General features: G+C 41.9%; 1 protein-coding gene across 4 annotated transcripts in view; it reads right to left on the bottom strand.

Moving 5' to 3' along the window:
- Positions 1–18,199, bottom strand: part of DNM3 (dynamin 3) — a 301,949-nt gene that overhangs the window by 12,736 nt on the left and 271,014 nt on the right. For all 4 annotated transcript variants that reach the window (XR_012640541.1, XR_012640540.1, XM_074960900.1 and 1 more), the window contains 3 exons: positions 15,809–15,973; positions 10,427–10,653; positions 8,886–9,122 (listed from right to left, as the gene is read on the bottom strand). Coding sequence is in view for 2 of the 4 variants with exons in the window: in XM_074960900.1 (XP_074817001.1) it covers positions 8,886–9,122; positions 10,427–10,653; positions 15,809–15,973 (629 nt within the window). In the remaining 2 variants the exon portion in view is untranslated. The remainder of the gene's footprint in view (positions 1–8,885; positions 9,123–10,426; positions 10,654–15,808; positions 15,974–18,199) is intronic.

Below are 18,199 nucleotides of genomic sequence, written 5' to 3' on the forward strand. Positions count from 1 at the left end.
GAGCCAGGTCCTCTATTATTCCTGGTAAATACAGCTGGCTGAGCCCATAGGATCATCTTTCTTAAGGCCACCTTCTTATTTCAGTCGGACTAAATCAGCTGAAAAATAAAGTTCTGAGGAAACAATGGGTTTCAGCCTGTAAAAATCCCTGTTTTTTTAGTGTGAAGTGTGAGCAAAGGTTACACAAATGTTCCCTTAAAACTACAGTGATCTATAGACTACAACCAGCAGCAGGGGGAGCTGTAATCTTCTGAACTCATTCAGATCAAAAGAAAATTAGAGAAAAACAAACCCAAACGATCTGTGTGCTGTGCTAGCTGCCATGTCAATGAGTAAATATGTGACTAAGTCCAATTAAATGTTTAGTCTGAAGCCAAGAGATGATATTGGTAGAGACAGCAGAGCCCACAGTTTTTCTGCTTTCATCAGACTCTCTCATATTCTGGGACCGGATTCACTGCGTTAGCTGTTCACAGGGTCCAAAAGGTTGATTTCTGGGCAGATTCAGAATCAGACAGTCCTTTTAGATAAAAATGTCATTTCTACAGTGATTCCTATTTAGCTGTTGCCTCAACTCTTTTCACTGAAGTTTCAACTTTTGGGGCAGACCCCCAGAACCTGGCCCCCTTTAGCTAATGGCCTGCTGGGTCCATTTTTTGAAAGGGAAATGCTGTGTTTGTAAAAGTTATTGCTAAAGGAGCAGGGGAGCATACGTTCATAGGATTGAGTAAACGAGTCTGCAGAAAGAATCAGAACTTCTAACTAGCATACATTAAGCAGAACATAAAGAATTTACCAATGAAATCCTATTTAATAACTCCCTGATGTTTCTGGAGTGACTCCTCCTTTGAAGATTTCAGTGGGGTTTTATACGAGGGCTTAACTTCTACTTCCACCCAAAAATTAAAAAATAAAAAAGGTTTATTTTATTTTTAATCTAAAGAGCACACGGTATTTTTTTTTTCAGTTTTAAGAGAGCTCCGAATAGCTTTAGCTAGACAAATGCAGAGCAAAAGTCACTAAATAAAGCAAGTCTAGACTTAAAACTCGATCAGAACCATATGGGAACTCTTCAAGCATCTGCCTTTTCAGAACTGCTATCATTCTAGAGACATAGTCCACAAAATATGCTTTCAGTGAAGCATAGCTGTAATTACAGTGGGAGGCCCTGCTTTAAGATCATCGCTGGACTAAGAAGAAAAGCCAGGATAGTTCTAAATAAAAGGCTTTTATTTCCACTTACATCTTATATTCACGTCTGTCCATGACCATCACAGAGCACTTACAAAAGTGGATGCATTTTACAATACATTCCTGTTGGTCTGGAGGTGTAAACAGCCTTTTATTTACTTTTTTCTATAAAATTGGCAAGTGTTCATTATATTCCCGGCCTCTTGGGCTCAGACTACACTGTGATTGGAAACCGTGTTCACACCTTTTTAGAAAGAAAATATTGAAACAGTTCTTCAGCCAGGTTTCACTGGTAATGTGGATTCAAGTCTCTTTGTGGACCAGGCTTATTTTAGACTGTAAAGTGGAAAGAGATGAGACAGATTTTTTTTCTTTAGGTGGGGAACAAAAGTCACTTCTTCTATAAGTCACTATATTCAATCTGTTAGGGGGAACTGAGTCCTAGCATCCTTGCCTGTTTTACTGAAAAGAAGATTTTCTCCCTGTTTAATAAAACCCTGGGACGTCTCCACAGCCAGAGATTCCTCTCCTGTTTTCCCAGTTCACACATCAGCATCTCCACTTCTCAGACGCTCCCTCCTGGCCCCTGCCAAAGCTGCAGAAAGGAACAACAGCAACAGTGGTGGTTCTGGGCCTGCAGTTCAGAAGCAAGAGGACCTCTGGGGGGAGGAGGTCAGCAGGGAAGAGAGAAGAGACTTGGGACTGGGGAAAAAGAATACAAGAGACCAGAAAAGATGGAAAGAGGATGATGAAGGACGATGCAGATGAAAGGAGCAAGGAATAGGGCAGGACTTGAAGCCCAGGGGCAGAAGAAGAACAAGAAGAGGAGAGCAGAGACAATAGAGGGAGTGAAAATCACCACAAAATGATGGGGGAAGGAGAATGTAATCGGCACACAGATGGATAAACACATTTAGGGCTAGTCTGTCCCTAGTCCCAATAGGATCACCCAAGTCAGTAAGGATTCCTCACTGCCTTGCACAGCCATGTGAGGCTGGTTTGGCTGGAGCCAGGCATGTGCTGCCTGGATTGAGCATGTGAGTACAGAGAGGGCTAATGAGATCTTCAGAACCTCTGCTGCAAGGAATGAATACAATTCCCAATTCTCACTCCTAGCTGTCTCCCCACTACAGCCACTAAGATGATCATCAATGCCGTAGTTAATGCTGACATAAAAGCCAGAAGGGACCATCAGATCATCTGGTCCGACCTACTGCATAATACAGGCCATTACATTTCTCCCAGAAAGCCCTACATTGAGCCCAATAACTTAAATCAGACTAATGCCTTTCAGTCCTCAGGAGGACTCAGGAGCTGTTGTGTGCCACAGGCAGAGAACAGGAGAGACCGAGGTGCCACCTATGCTTGAAGCCCCTGCAATGGCAGGAAATTAATTAGATGAGACATTGAATTGTTTAAGTCATTTTAATTGACACTCGTATGAGATTAATAGGGGACAGAAGGTTTCACATTGTGTCAGGCTGTCTGCAGACTCAGGAAGGCAACACTGCATTGGTTTCATTCGATTCACCTTCAGAAGGTTTTCTTCATGACCATGAAGGCTAGAAACGTACTATCATTAAAAAATGAAATCTGAGATTCTGCACAATGAGAATGTGACATGTTGGTCACACATACACAGCTAGTGGACTGGATCCAGCCACGCGCCCTATGTTGGACACCCCTTCTCTAGGCACAGGGTCTTCATGACAAATGTTATGCTATTAATTAAATACAGAAGACAAAACACACCTTTGGCTTCCCATCTGCATTCCTGGCAAACGGTATTCACTATTGTTTGCCTTCACTTTTCTTTTTAAAGCCGAGAGTTGCTAAAAATAAAAACCACTTCCTTTTACTAATCAGTACATTTTTTAAAAAGCTAACGAGGCAAAAAGTCTCTTGCTGAAAATGTACATCATAAAGCAAATTAATCATCCTCCCAGCTATTGTCAGCTAACAGGACCACAGGAGGTCACAGCAGTGTTTGAAGGCAACTATCCAATTAGTACCCTTAGCCTCTTGCTTATCCCCAGATTTGTCCCTCTGTACGTTTCTCCTCTGTCTCCTTTCTTCTTTCTCCTCTCTTCATACCATTTCTCTCCATTCTCTCTCCCCAAATGCCTCCCTCCACTCTCTCACCAGGCCTGTCTACACTAGGGGAATTTTCTAACCAGTTTTGAAACTGGTTCAGCTAAACTGATTTTCAAGCCAATTAGAGCAATGGTGTAGAGTAGACCCAGTTTCTGGCAGCCTGCCCTGCTTTTACTGAATCACAATAGGGCCTTGCAACTGGTTCATTAAAATGGGTCTACACAATGCCTCTTACTGGTTTTGCAGAACCAGATTTAAAATCAGTTTAAAAAGTCCCTCAGTATAGACAGACCCATATGCCCTCTCCCCTATTCACACACACACTCACTCTCTCTCTCTCTCTCTCTCACACACACACACACACACACACACAGAGAGAAAAAGGAAGGAAAATATGGGAGCAGATGAATGTATGGGGTGGGAGGCTGTGTAGGAGCACAGAGGGGGAATGTGAAGGGAGCAGCAAACTGGGTGGGCAGAAAGGAAGATGGCAAGGGGCTGGCAGATTGTTGACATGGGAGTGGGGATGGAGAAGCAAAAAATGGCAGTTCTTCTGCCCGGAGAGTTACGAGAAGGTAAGTGGAGTTCCTTCTCTGAGCACCCAGAAGTGAGGACTGCATTACTGTGAGGGCATCTGAGCTTGAAATTTGAACTGGAAACGATAAATCAATTGGGAGGAGGTGGCTTCCCCCTAAAGGCTCAAATCAGAAATCAGACAGGGAATAATGTACGCACATGTTTTAAAATCTCATGATTTTTGAATACTTGGGACTGGCGGTACTGGAGTTATGCGGGAGTATGGAGTGTATGAATACACAGTTACAGGGGTTTGGCATAGGGCTGCTATAAACAGTGTATATGATTTTGATGTGGAAGCAAAGCTGAAATCAGTCATGCTTTAGCTTCTTTTTTCCCCTTTAAAACCCAGGAAATTACCATTTTAAAAATCCTTCCATTAACACAATGTTCAAGTTAACTTGTCCCAGGCACATATGGGGTATATTCTGGATTGCTGATTATGCTTTTAAATAGAATCTTAACTTACAATACCTGTTCCTGCAAGAGCACCTTGCACTCCGTGCCTTGTGCATTCAGGCTGAGTCTGATTTAGAACATCAGCTCTTTGAGCACACATCGAAAGTGCTCAGCTAAAAACAACAGCCATTTTATTATTATTTTATATTTCAGCCAAAAAGTCCAGTAAAAGAACATTCATAAGGTTGAAAGTGCCCACCAGTTAGGAAATGCCAGAATGAAGGTTATCTATCCAATTCAGCCCCTTTGTACATAGGCATTATGCTACAGATTTTAATCGTATGATCACATTCTATTTTTTCCGCAGGACCCTGGCCTCTGTCGGTGCACAGGATAAAACTTGCCAAAAAACTGCAGCCTTAGGCAGAGACGCTCAGCATGGAAAATTTCAGCCTGAATGGTTAATGTTTGAAAAAGTCAAAAACAACTGAAAACAGAGAGTCTTACAATGGGAAGTGTTGGACAACCTGAACTATTGGTGGTGTTACCAGCTCTGCCTAGAACTGCAGTAGCACTCAGAGGCCCCAATCAAAGATAGGGACCCCATTGTACTAGGTGCTGCACGAATATGGAGTAAAGAACTAGAGCTAGATTTTTAAAGGAGTGAGGCACCTCACTCCTGTTGTCTTCTAGGTGAATGATGAGACACAACAGGTGATGTTATAACCATAGGCGTGGACTTTTCGTTTTGCTGGCGGTTGCCCCACACCAGCTCCGGCCCTCCCCCAAGGCCCTGCCCCCAATTCCCCTCCCTGCTCTGCCCCATCCCCCGAGACCCATTTCCCTGAGCGCCTCCCACCCGCCGCTGCCTTCTCCTGCCTTGAGGGGCAGAGAGCAGCGAGTGGCAGGGCAGCCCCACTGAACAGTTGATCAGCAGCCCAGCAGATCGATTCAATTCTTCATTGATATCATCCCATTCTAAGACCGTACCCCTGCAAACCCATCATGCCCAGAACTGCAGTTGAGTGCTGTGGCAGCTCCATGACTACAGGCCTGAGCATGAAAGCTGAGCAGGAACAGGATGCCATCCATTCTATAAAGCTTATCTGGGCTTTGTACCTGTCAGTGGACATCACACCTCACTCTAGGATTTGTGTGCAACCAGGTCCTGAGCTTCCACAATGTTTGGAGGTAGCGCAGATCCCAGTGGCAAGTGCATGATGGCCTTTGAGCCTTCACTGAGTGGAAGCTCTCTGCTCCCTCCCCCAGCTGCAGTAACACTACAGAGAATGAAAAAGGGGAAGGGGCAGAGAGCATAATCACTGGCGCACATGCTGATTTCAGAGGGCTCTATTACCAGGAAAAACCCATTTCCAATTCCTTCTCTTTCTTCATGGCAAAGCTGAGATGCCCACTCAGTGAAAAAGCTACAACTTAAAGTAACGGCATTAAGACTAGAGTTAGTGTTCGATAAAGATCAGTATCTCTAAACCAGGAAACAAACACACATTCTGGAACTTTATAGTGGTGTTCGTGCAAGCTTACGGTCATCTTACTGAAGCAAGTGCACATCTGCATTTTCTTTTAAAATATCGCTGCAGCCTTTTAAGAGAACGGAGAGGGGAATAATCTGATTTCTGGCAGCAGGGGATATTTCGCAAATCAGAGATACTTTGGCATCAAGCTGCTAACAAAGGCCGGGGCCTTTACTCACAAGCTTTGCTGCTGGGAGAGATCCACCCATCTCAAGTGGGATTAATTAAAACAGGCATGCATCATGCAAATAGTTTCTGTTGCCTCACAGAAATACTCAGGACACATAACCCAAACCAGCTTGAGAATCAGAGAGAAATAAGGAAGAAAATTGTTTCCCCTCTTCCCTGCCCCTTTCCTTTCTCCGTATGTTAAATGAGGAGCAATAAAAAAAACTGCAGAGAGCTCATGGTTTCTGTAAGATTGCAGCTGCTTTGATTAAACGCTAATAACATGGAATAAAATTAGATTTTTTTTTTAAAAGGCAGGGGTCATATCTTGCTAATGAGGTGGCAAATTCTCCAGTCAAAACGTATGCATGGCCATACACTGAACAGGATGGTTTGAATCTTTCCCTTCAAAACAGTTTTGGTTATTGCTTTTTTAATCTGAAAGCTCAGCAGGAAAGAGTAAAATGCTCATGTTGTCTTGTTGTGTTACAAGTTTCTGCTCCTAGTGAGGGTGAGTGAGGAGAGGGGAGGCTTCTTTGGAAAGTCAAGAAGAAGTTAAAAAATGTCTCTTTCCTCTCAGGAAGCTAAGCTACTTTCCTGGATATGATGGATCCTGACACTTTCAGGAATCACTGGAGAAAACGGTGGTAAAGCAGACAGAGCAGACAGACTAGATATATAAAGTAGTAAAAGAGAAAGCTCAAGTGTCAACAAGAACTCTTCCTCAAGTCTTTCCCCACCTCCCCCTTTAGTATCTGAGACCCCTTTTCTGAGTCAATTTACTACAATCCTGCTCAGGCTTTTATTAAAAACAGACCATGCGGAGCAGAAATTCCAAGTCTAAAACTGCACTTTTAATAGGCATAGGAGTCAGACACATTGTCCCTCTCAGGTGACTTCCCCCTCCAGCCCCTTCTCAGAAATTTCCTCTCGTTGAGTTTAGTCAGCAGGATAAACTTGACATTTCAGCACAAATGTGAACTCTTCCACTTCATTCTTAAGCGTATGTATGTGTTTTTACACCTAAGGGGTTCGCAGCTCGAGCTACAGTGAACCATGACTCAGTCCAGAAGAAGTACTGCAGATTACATTTAACACAAATGCTATGAAGTCTTCCATACGGACAGTTAAGGTATTTTAACCACACTGACCTCCTTCACCAGCATTTGTTTCCTATGCCAGCAAATGCATCCATAAACGGACAGGCTATTGAAATGAGGCCTAATCAAGCTTCTTCTATGAGGCAAGGGTTCCACCCAGTCTCCCAGTTTAGCAGTCAAAACATTATTTCACCCATCTTAGGGAAGCAGAGTCCATGCAAATCACAGCAAGGCAAAAAAAGAGAAGGCATGCTCATTCACAAGGACAGGCAAGCTAACAGTTGCTGGGCTCCTATGGTTCCCCCCCAGTAGCACAACTGACAAAATACTGGATTTTGACTCTGCATCTGGAATGTATATATACCTCTCTGATGACACAATGGAGACCCTGGCAAAGGAGCCCTGGCATCATTTTGAAACTCTCCAAACTGGGGAATTCACATAGACTTTTTGGCCTACGGCTTAACACCCAGGGAAGCATTTTTATGTTTCTTCTCAGTGGTCTAATATTAACCAGTAACAAAACTACAGATGGGGGATATTCCTGTGTATATTGAAATGACAACAAGTGCAATTAATGTGTGGCCACTGACATTTTGCCCTTTAATGGTAAAAAACACAAAAATGTTTCCACTGTCTGATGGGCCTGATTTGTTTTTTCTTGGCTAGAACAATTAAACTTGAAAGTATCCCATCCAGACTAACTATATTATTGACACCCATAACTCGGCTGACAGTTTCAAGTGGAAGCATTTCATTAGCTCCTAACCTCCAGTGAGGGAATTTTTCACTGTCAATCGCTATTTTAAAAAATGGAAAACTTGCAAAAGTACCTTTTACCTTTCTACTTGTAATCATCTTACGCTGTCCTTCATTTTTAATAAGATTCAAAAATGAGTCAGCCATCTCTTACAAGGGGATCCATTCTGCTTCTACATCTCAGAGTTTCAGATATAACTGGAACCCCTTGATGGAATAACAATCTTTTATACTCAAGAATGATTAGGGATTACATGATGGCATCATGAAATTGTAACATCTTAAAGGTGTAAAATTCAGATTAATAGTAAAAATGTTATAACAATGGCTTCCAATGTGTTTTCTCAAAATTACAAATATCTAAAGCCATTTGAAAGTATTGATAAAAATGCTAAAAAATAAAAGGAAACTTGGAGTGACGGCAAGTCTCCTGTCCCTTAATTTACCACGTTGTGCCATATGACTTTATCTAAGCTACCTGCTTTAATGCTAAGTGCACTGTGGTCAGCTGTGGAGAGATTTTCAATCACAGCTCTATATTGCCTTTGTATTTGTGAGTTAAAGTCAGATTTTTACCACTGTTCTTTAAGTGGCTGATTTTTTCTGTCTCTCACTGAGATGAATCATCATCCCCTCTGAAGACAGATGCATTTTGTGATCCAACTAGAATGGATAACTGAGCCACTACACCTTCATGAGCAGAGATATGATTTTTGTGTGTAATCTAGTCTCTACTTCTCTCTTTCACAGCTTTTAGCTGTACCAAACACCATGAGCAGCTGTTCTGACTTCAGTCAGACAGTCGAGCATTTCTTTGGACCAATTCACTGCACACTGGTCTTTAATCTTGGGTGAAAAGTTTCTAATTTCTGAGAAATAAGCTTTGTGATAAGAATGGATTTGTCAAACCCTGCCTTTGTCTCTCTGCACTGAAAGCACTTTATTGCTTTGTTAATTTTAGATATAAGAAATTGTGTTTCAATTTTCTACCCAATATAAAATATGTCTGTTATTCTATAAGATGAGAACCATACCCAGCATCAAGATTTATTCAATGTCTTACCTTGGAACACTGGGAGGAGCCCGCGTTGGCCGAGATGGAACCTGAGGTGGCGTCCCAAGGCCTTCACTGTTGTTAGGAAATGGAGGTAATGGTCCTGGACGGAATGGGACTGGTGGAGCCCCGGTCAGAGGGCCTGGTGATGGGACTGCTGGAGCAGGTCCTCGGCCAGATAAAGGTCTGGTTGGGGGATTATTTAATGTAGGTCTTCTCTGAGTTGAAGGACTTGGAGGGGGTGATCTAATGAACAATCAATCCGAGATTAATGAAAATCTACATGGTCTTCAAAAATGGAAACCTGTAACAATCTTGTGAACATTTTCCTCTCTCTCATATTGTCTTGGTCCTGAAGGCAGCCCAGTATCTCACAGAGCTAGTATCATATATTTTTGCAATGACAACTCTCTCATTTTCCTTTGTTCTGGATGGTACCTTCCATGCTCCCATCCATTCCAAAGAATTGCTCAGAGATGCTTCCAAGTCTCAAAAGAAATGTCTACCTTTCCCCCCCATTTCTACTAAACAAAGATGACATGTACACTCAACCCTTCACTATCACACCATCCCTAGAAAGCAGGCATTATTAAGGTCAGAATCAGGTGTGCAATCACAAAGATAAATATAATGCGTTTAGTATTGTCAGTATTCTAACACCAATTTGTTAGGCGGATTTAATAAGAAGGCCACTTTCTTTTTAAGGAAGCCACGGGTAAGGAACACTGAAATCTTACAGTGGCTTGAAAGAACCAAAAAGTGGACACAAAAATTGACTTAGGTTTCACAGAGAGGTGGGGTTGCCTGAGCTTGGGAAGAAAAGAGTTAAAAACCCTTAAAGAAATTGAGACGCTATAGGGTGGGAGCATAAGTGATTATATTATTTGAGCCATAGCAACCAAATGGGATATCAACTGAGTCACAAACAAAGTACTCTACATGGTATTCTCAAAGGCAGAAAAGAGGTTACAAGCACCTTTCTTGACACATATACCTCTTCCATTTATCCACATAATATGAACATATGGAAGAATTAGTAAAAAACTTGGACTAGATACAGGCTGGATATCTTTTGGTGCAGGAGACAGATACTACAGTAGCTCCATGGAAGATAATTCTAGATGATGAATCCCAAAGCTGCTTGACATATCCAAAAAAGGATTGCCACGTCCAACAGATTCATATACCAGAACCCTCTCCCCAAGAGTTTTATAAGCACCCTTTTCTCCATGTCCCTTCTAGAACAAACTAGGACAGGAAATATCTGGAATGAAGGCTGGTGGCTTAACTGGTAGAACCTTCCACTGGGCAAAGATGAATTCTGAGCATTCGGTTGTTTAAGTTCAGTTCTCATGGGAGGTTTTTAGGATTACCCAGTACAAGAATTCCACCTGCACACTCCCATCCCTCAACAAGAGTTTTTTGATTCTCTCAAGAATTTCATTTGAGACATGGAGAAAAGCTTGCCAGAGAAGGTGGAGAGGTAGCGGTGCTGAAGATCTAGCTCTCTGTCTTAATTTCCACTGCAAAACTGATCTGAAGATCCTTACCTGCGGGATTGCTGTAGCCAGGAATCATCAACTGGAGGTGGGGCAGGGATAGATATAGTGCTAGTGCTAATATCTCCAATGATTGCCAGTGCTTCTTTTAGGGCTTGGTACAGGTGAAGCCCCTCATCTCGCCTCTGAGCCTGTTCTGCTGACTCCTCCATCAAGGTGTTTTGGTCCTCAGAGGAATACAAGTGAGCCAGGAGCTCTGCATTTATGAATTCTTTTACCTAGAAAATCAGACAAAAGAAGACCCCTGCTACCGGGCTGAAAATGGCAATAAGATATTGCATAAACACAGCTGAGGTCTTCAAAACAATGGACAAGGCACAATCAAGTTCATCTGCCACCACTGGAATGCTGGCCCTTCAATGAGAATACACGAGATCTATAGAGAAGAAGAGAGATCAAGAGAAATTGTGCCAGACAGACAGCACTGGGAACTGAAGTCCACTATTCAACCACTTAAGCTTAGAAGCCAGGGTGGCATGCTACTCTACCAGATGAATTTTCTCACCTCTAGGGTTAATTCAGTCTAACTATTCAATTCTCGACCTCCCTGTATTGAACACCCACTATGGTGCCAGTTTTGAAAGTGGCCTTAGTAGTTCATGCTAGTCTCTGAGGAAGAGGGGAGCTCCCAGAACTATACACCTACTAGCTAAACCAATGGTCACATTCTGAGGCCACAGGGATGCTGGCCATTAGGAAAGGTAGCTGAGTTTGTGGGAAGGGAGGAAACCTTTAGAATTCTGCTTGATAAACCTGGTAAAGTGCTTTGAGGTACAGAGTAGAAAAATGCTTTTTGTAAGTATTGTTGTTAATATGTAGATCTCTGTAGGATCCTCCTGAACTGAGAATACCCCTCATATGCCACACCAAGATATGCTCATGGTGTAACACTGCACAATGCATTGTGGGGTTCTTCTGCCTTCCTTTCAGGCATATGGCATTAAACACCATCAGCGGCAAGTACTGATCTAAGCCTGTAAGGTGTCTCCTATATTTTTAACTCATTTCACACAGGCTATTGAACAGCTGTCAAGTCCTAAGAGCATTTTTGGTCCAATTCTGAACAGCTGACCTAAAGGTTAAAGAGCAGCCCATCACCAATCCTGTAAGCCATCTAGTTCCCCGGGAATGAAATTTTTAAGGCACTATAAAATATCTTTCAGAATTATTTTCTTAATACTAATTTCACCTACTGCACATCAAGTCTTTCATCTCCGACAACTTAGTGGGACCCTGAATGCCCCCATATACACACGCATCTTATAAACTGAATATATAATCTAATTTAATATACTGATTCCCTACTATGCCTGCCCTGATTATAGAAACCTGGGGCACATTAAGACAGATACAGATCTAGAGGTATTTAAATAATTCTGTGATAAATAGATTCAGAGACCAGTTGTTGATCTATTAAATCCTTGCATTGGAGGATTTTTTTTAAAACTCTTCTGATCTATTTCTCATCTGTTTTTCACTCTGTAAAGATTATTTATTTATTACTGGGACAGTTTTTGTGTGTAGACAAGGCCTGAGAGCCAGTGGTTAAGTTGAACTGGTGTTGGGATCCTTCAGTGCCTTCCAACAGTGAAAAGTAGGGGGGCCTTCCAGAAAAAACAGGCACACGGGCACTGGAAGCTATTGTCGTTTCCCGTTCATGTTCAAGAGGAGATATATGAATTCTTACCAACGTCTGCAAATTTTTCCCATGAATCTCACGCTGTTTTTCAGCGGATGGTACTGATCAAATGCCAGAATACACTATTTTCCTTGCTATTGCCAGAAGCTCCACATTAAAAACAGATATCTTAGTTAAACAGCATCAAATTATACTTGATGAAATGAAAATTTAAATGGCATCACTTAAAAAAAAATCCTTAAATTAGATTAGGGGCAGAGCTGATCATAAAGGAATTGTTAAACCACAAATATCTGTTTGAACAACATCAGCCTGCAACTATTATCATGGTAGATCCCTGTCTACTGCTAGCACAGATCTCCATGCATGCTCACTGAACCCCAGTGTAAGGTCAGCACTGGAGCTGTTATGTGGCTAGTCTACCTCCCCACCTGATGCATTTGATCGCAGACCAACTCTCCAAGGAGAAGATGGGCCCTCTGTACATGCAGCTTTCTCCAGGCTTGGGGGAACTGATATCTTAGTCCCTTCCAGGACAAACACAATATTACACAAACTGTTTAAGATATGTCCCCAAACAGGGCTCAAACCTGCAATGTTCAAAATCACCGTAAGCATCTTAATACCCCAGTACCCCAGATCCTGCCTCATTGGAGATCTTCTAGGGAGGGACAAGAATTCAGAGAGGCGTTCTGTATGTGCGTGAGAGATAGCACAAGGCAGCCCAGAGAGCAGCTTGAAGTGTTGCTCTCACAGCTGGCGCTAAAGGAGCATGCATGGAAATCTCAACTAGCAGCAGGCAGGGCTACTGCTACCGCTACCGTGGGATCGAATATGCAGACAGTCATTTCCATAACATTAAAAGACCTGTATTAAAGTTTAAATTGGAGTTAATCCATCAAGCCGAGCCTACCTTTTCCAAGATCACCCACTATTTGCAACTTCCAATACCTCAGCACCAGGAGGTACATTATTAGGGCTCTGCACGGATACAAAATTTGTATCTGCATCTGATCTGTGATCTGCAAAAATGGTCTACAGATATAAAACGGATATCCGTGGATTTGCAGGGCCCTATGTATTAGTAACATGTCAGCTTTGAATTCTGACCTTGTGTTTCATTTAGGTGTGTTTGATTCTTTAATAATAACTTGATGAAGGTTTTTTGTGGTAAATTTCCTTTTCTTTTAAAGTAACCAACATCCACCCTAATTAGCAGCTGATTTGGAACGTAGCGATATACATTCAAGACATAGACATATACAAGACATGCTGTAGGACAGCATCCATCTATTTTCTCTACAATAAATTTGAATCCAGTACTTCACACTGAATTGTAAGCATCACTTAAAGATCCCTCCAACTGGTGAGGAAGTTCTACAGATATTCAGTGGATTGCGATTGCTATGGAAACCACTTCCTTGGGATCAGCTTGTTTCTAGAGCTCTGCAGGCAGGACTCTGGGACACTATGTATTGAAAAGAATAATTAAAAGGGGTTTAATTTCATTTCTCTCTCAGTGGATGGTTTGGGAATTCTAAAGATCTCCAGACAATGAAAACTGCCGAAAAGGACTCAGCTTCCAATGCTGCTCCCCTACTTCCCATTTCTTTGCATGACATTTTGGCTTGCTAAGCAAAAAGTTATTCTTTTCTCTGTTTAACAGTGTCAATTTTAAAAAAAAGCAACATCTTCACGGTTTTTTCAACTTTTTTCAATTCGAGCCTCCTGGAAATAAATGCATTAACATTTAATTCTCAAGTGTTCACACTTTCTTTTGAAAAGCTTTGATTCTTTGGCATAATTTTAAGTTATAAGAGTGGACTCAGCGTTTCTGCTAGCACTGGTGCACTCAAACCCAGGGTGTGTACTCTGACTGACAGGTTAGTTTAGAACTAGATGGTGTCAAAAATGTGCTGTTTCTTTGTGCCACTGTCACCTGGCATGCTTTAATAATAAGACAGCCGCAGAGTTTCAGTGTACAAGGCCTTACCGCACTGTACTTCTGAAGCAAAGCATTTCAACTTCTTAAACAATTCCATATGGGGTCGTGAGTGGCAGAAAATGTAATGTAAACTTTCCACAGGAACTGTTCACTAAATTCTGCACTTTCTGAAAGGGAGCTGGAGCAATATCCCTTTCAAAAGGCAACGGAGTTCCCCTTAAGTCTATAAAGCAAGGTCCCAGCTGTGCTCTGGAGGGAGCAGAGAGAATTGCTCCACATACACACTTCCTGAATTCTAGATTTGTGCTAATTTTGGAAAAATGTGGAAGTTCCATTTGTTTTCACACTCTTCTGCAAAGGCTTCAGTGAATCTTCCCTCCCAGGATTCTAACATAATTCAAAGATTGGCCTCATTAGCCCAAGAGAAGTTAAGAGAAGCCTAGTTGGTCTTCCCCTGTGTGAAGATCTTGTTCATCCCGTACCAACTAGTGGACTGCATTCAAGCTGCTATGCCAGCCATCCAGATCTCAGGTGCAATGTAATTCCCACAAACCTCCAATACATCAGCCTTCCGAAAATAAAAGGTGGCTTTGTGAATTCACATGTAAATGTTACATTTTAGACAGATTTCCTTTTTACTGTATTCTATTTATTACAACTGATTTTTTGTTGACTTAAGAGATCATAAAGAAGGTCCTATCAGTGACTGAAAGGAAGTGCTATTTCCCATAGTGATTTAATACAAATATGGCAGCAGCGGTAGTAGTACAAAGAGTAGGACAGAATGGATCCCAATCAGGACTCTATCAGGAAGTGAAGGACTTCTAGGTTCTCAAGCAATGGGCTAGCAACGCTAATGCAAAGCTACTTTTAAATCAGATGATCTAGGGGGTAGACAGATACACATTTCCTCTGATAGTCTAAACCAGCGGTTCTCAAACTTATTTGATTGGGCCCCCCTTCTTTGTGTCTGTAGTCGTTTACTCCCCCACAAGTACATATACCGCCACCCAGCTCTGAAGGCAGAGCAGAGAACAGCAGCTGCTGGCCGAGCACCCAGCTCTGAAGGCAGCGCCGTGGGCGCCAGCAGCAGCACAGAAATAAGGTGTCAATATGACAAATGATATTCATCAATATCACTTTTCACAGCAGACTCCGCGCCCATTGCCACCTTACCTCTGTGCTGCTGCTGCCACCCTGGGGCTGATAGCCAGAGCTCCGCCTACTCCAGGTGAGGGATTGGGGGGGGGGGGGGGGAGGAAGAGAGCCAGAGCATAGGTGGCGGGGCTCTGGCTGACCCCTTTATGCAACAAGGACATTCACGGCCTTCGGTCATTTAAGGATTACAGGTCAGTGCAATACAGGTCTGCTGCACATCGTCAGCTGCTGTCTAGGTGGAGTTCCCAGCTTGCACTCTGCGGGAGGCATTACAAACACACCACTGAAGGACAAGTATGACTGGGTCTGGAATATGCTTTTAAACACGACTGTTGAGGCCAACTAGGATGAAACTGAACTCAGCCTTACATTAAAAATACTATAGTATTCTACAGTAACGACTATAAGAAACTGCAGAGCATTGGACTTTTTGCTGCAGAAGACTCCAGTGTTTTGTTTTAATAAGGGCAGAACTACTACTCATGTTTGCAATGTGTGATATGCTATATGCTCGTTGTCCTCTCTTCACCGTACAACAGTGCTCTCTATTTTAAAAATGAGTCAGTTCTTTAAGAGTTGAAGATAAAACCAAACATTTGAAAATGATTGAGAAAGCTAGGTTGTTACTTACATTGTTGATCATAAGGTGCATGATTGTTTTTGGTATCAGATCACGAATACACTTATTGATAATAGACATGTAGGAGTCCACAAGGTTGCGAATAGTCTCCACCTGCCTCTCCAGTTGAGGGTCCATGGAGAAATTGTCTGCTTGGCTGTTCTCATCGTTTTCCAACTACACAGAAGCAGAATGAAACATAAACCTCTTTCCCTGCTATTTACTCATTCAAAGTTGGAACAAGAGGGCCAAGAAAGCTGTGCTTACAGATTGGTAATACAGCAACACATTTGTTTGATACCAGCATGTTCGGAGCTTTAACCATTAGGCATCAAGCTGGCTTACATTAGTGCTTAGCAGCAGGAAATCTGGATTCCTGGCAGTTAGGGGTTAATGGAAGATCCAACGTGAGTCCATTTTCAGAGGATATGTTACATGTTTCCACACAAACTCTCATTTTTAGATCAAAGCTGGGTTCAAAACAGTAAAGAACCGAGGAGGTGAATGAAACCCTCAGAAATTCCCTCAGCTCATTGCAATACTTACTAACAGAGAGCATAAGTACCAGATTCAACCTGCCAATTGTCTTGTGACTCACTCCTAAAGGCAGCACTACAAACTCTGATTTTGTAATCTCTGGTCCTCTGGGTAAATTCTAGCCTTGCTACTGAGAACTGACTCAGTTGTGACAAATTCAGAAACTCTGCCACAGACTTGTTAGCTGAGACGTAACACATCTAACAACAAATGACTTAGGGATGACAACAGCTCTGGTTTCAGTACTTCAAGGCTTTGCACATGAGGCCTTTCTTCCGCTGGATTGGAATAGCTTGTTTGTATGTAAACAGTTGACCTGAAATAGCAGATCTGTGTTTACCACTGAAATTAACTGGAAGCTAATGGTATGCACTTCATTTCAGTTTGGACTGTTTAAAAACAAGAAAACTACTGTACATTGATCTTGTAGGCAAAAAATAAACTGCTTCCACAGGCTTAAATAAGCCAAAGGAACTGAATTTAAAGTGGAAAAGCATGGGGAATAATGTCTTTTTCCCCACCCCAAGAGAAAATATTTCTCTGCGGAAACTCAGAAAGAGAATTTAAGCTGTTCTGGTTTTAACAACAAAAACTAAAATCTTGTCCATTTGCAGCTGTAGCTATTGCACAAAAGAAAACAGAAGTTATATGATCAAGTGTGAATAACATACTATGAACAAAATCTAATTGAGGTAAGTAGCTATCTACCAGCCATACTTGTCAGCATCAGCAGCTACTACATTATTAATATAATGTTAAGATAAGATTATCATGTAACTAGTGGCTTCAAGCGTTCAACTTGAGACAACCAAGGGGCCTGACTTTCAGAGGGCAGATGCTCAGCACTTTGAGAATCTGAAAAATCACACTTCAAGGAATTCTAAGTGGGGCACCCCAGAACTGAGATGCTAAAAATCCCAAGTCATTTGGGAAAATCTTGGCCTTCAGTGCCTTTGCTATACAGCCTCCCACCTCCCTGCAAAACACAATTTCTGAAAATTCTGCAGCAGTGCCTAAGTCTTACACTGGGATGAATTTTATCCCAGTGGAGTATATTCACTAAATGAAAATACATTACAGTAAGAATCAAACACAAAAAGGTATTATATTCTTTATTAGTAGTAGTATTATAGCGCCAAGAGTCCCAGTCACAGACCAGAGCCCCATTACGCTAGGTGCTGTCCAGACCTGGAACAGAAAGATTGTCAGCTCTTTGGGGCAGGGACTATCTAATCAGCAGAAGGTAAAACCCACACAAAGCAACAAGCCATTCTTACTCCAAAACCAAGACATGCTCCCAACATGACCTCTTAACACAATGTGTCTGTTTTGGCCTATTTGGTACTAGAAGGTAAATCATTCAGAATAGCATTTCACATTTACTTCTTATAAACCATAGCTTGATCCAACCAATACCAAAAACCAACTGGGAGTAGCTTTAACTTCTTGTAGCTGAGCCCAAGAACAAGGTCTAATATACCATTTAAAAATTCAATACTCCTTGAGTTTCATTGCCCTTAATATGACAGATTATAACAGGTTAGACATTTTTAATTAGAGCAAAACTAATGGGGAAAACTACTAATCTAATGGCTTTAAAAATAATTAGCAAAGTTTCTAAAAATTTGGAGAGGGCGGATGGGACTCAAGCACTGTAACTGATGAAACCCAAGATGAAGTTCTGCTTTGGATTCTGTAACACCAGTAGAGACACTAACATGCAAACCTTAATCATTCTGCTAATGGACTACATATGGTGGAGAGTCACAGAATTCAGATCGAGTATTTCTTTTTTTCTTTTCCTCCCTGGGTTTGGAAAGAAACAAGCAGTAATTTCCCCTTCTAAAATACCCAAGATAAATGGAA

The sequence above is a fragment of the Natator depressus genome, chromosome 8 (assembly GCF_965152275.1).
Source record: "Natator depressus isolate rNatDep1 chromosome 8, rNatDep2.hap1, whole genome shotgun sequence".
NCBI lineage: Eukaryota > Metazoa > Chordata > Testudines > Cheloniidae > Natator > Natator depressus.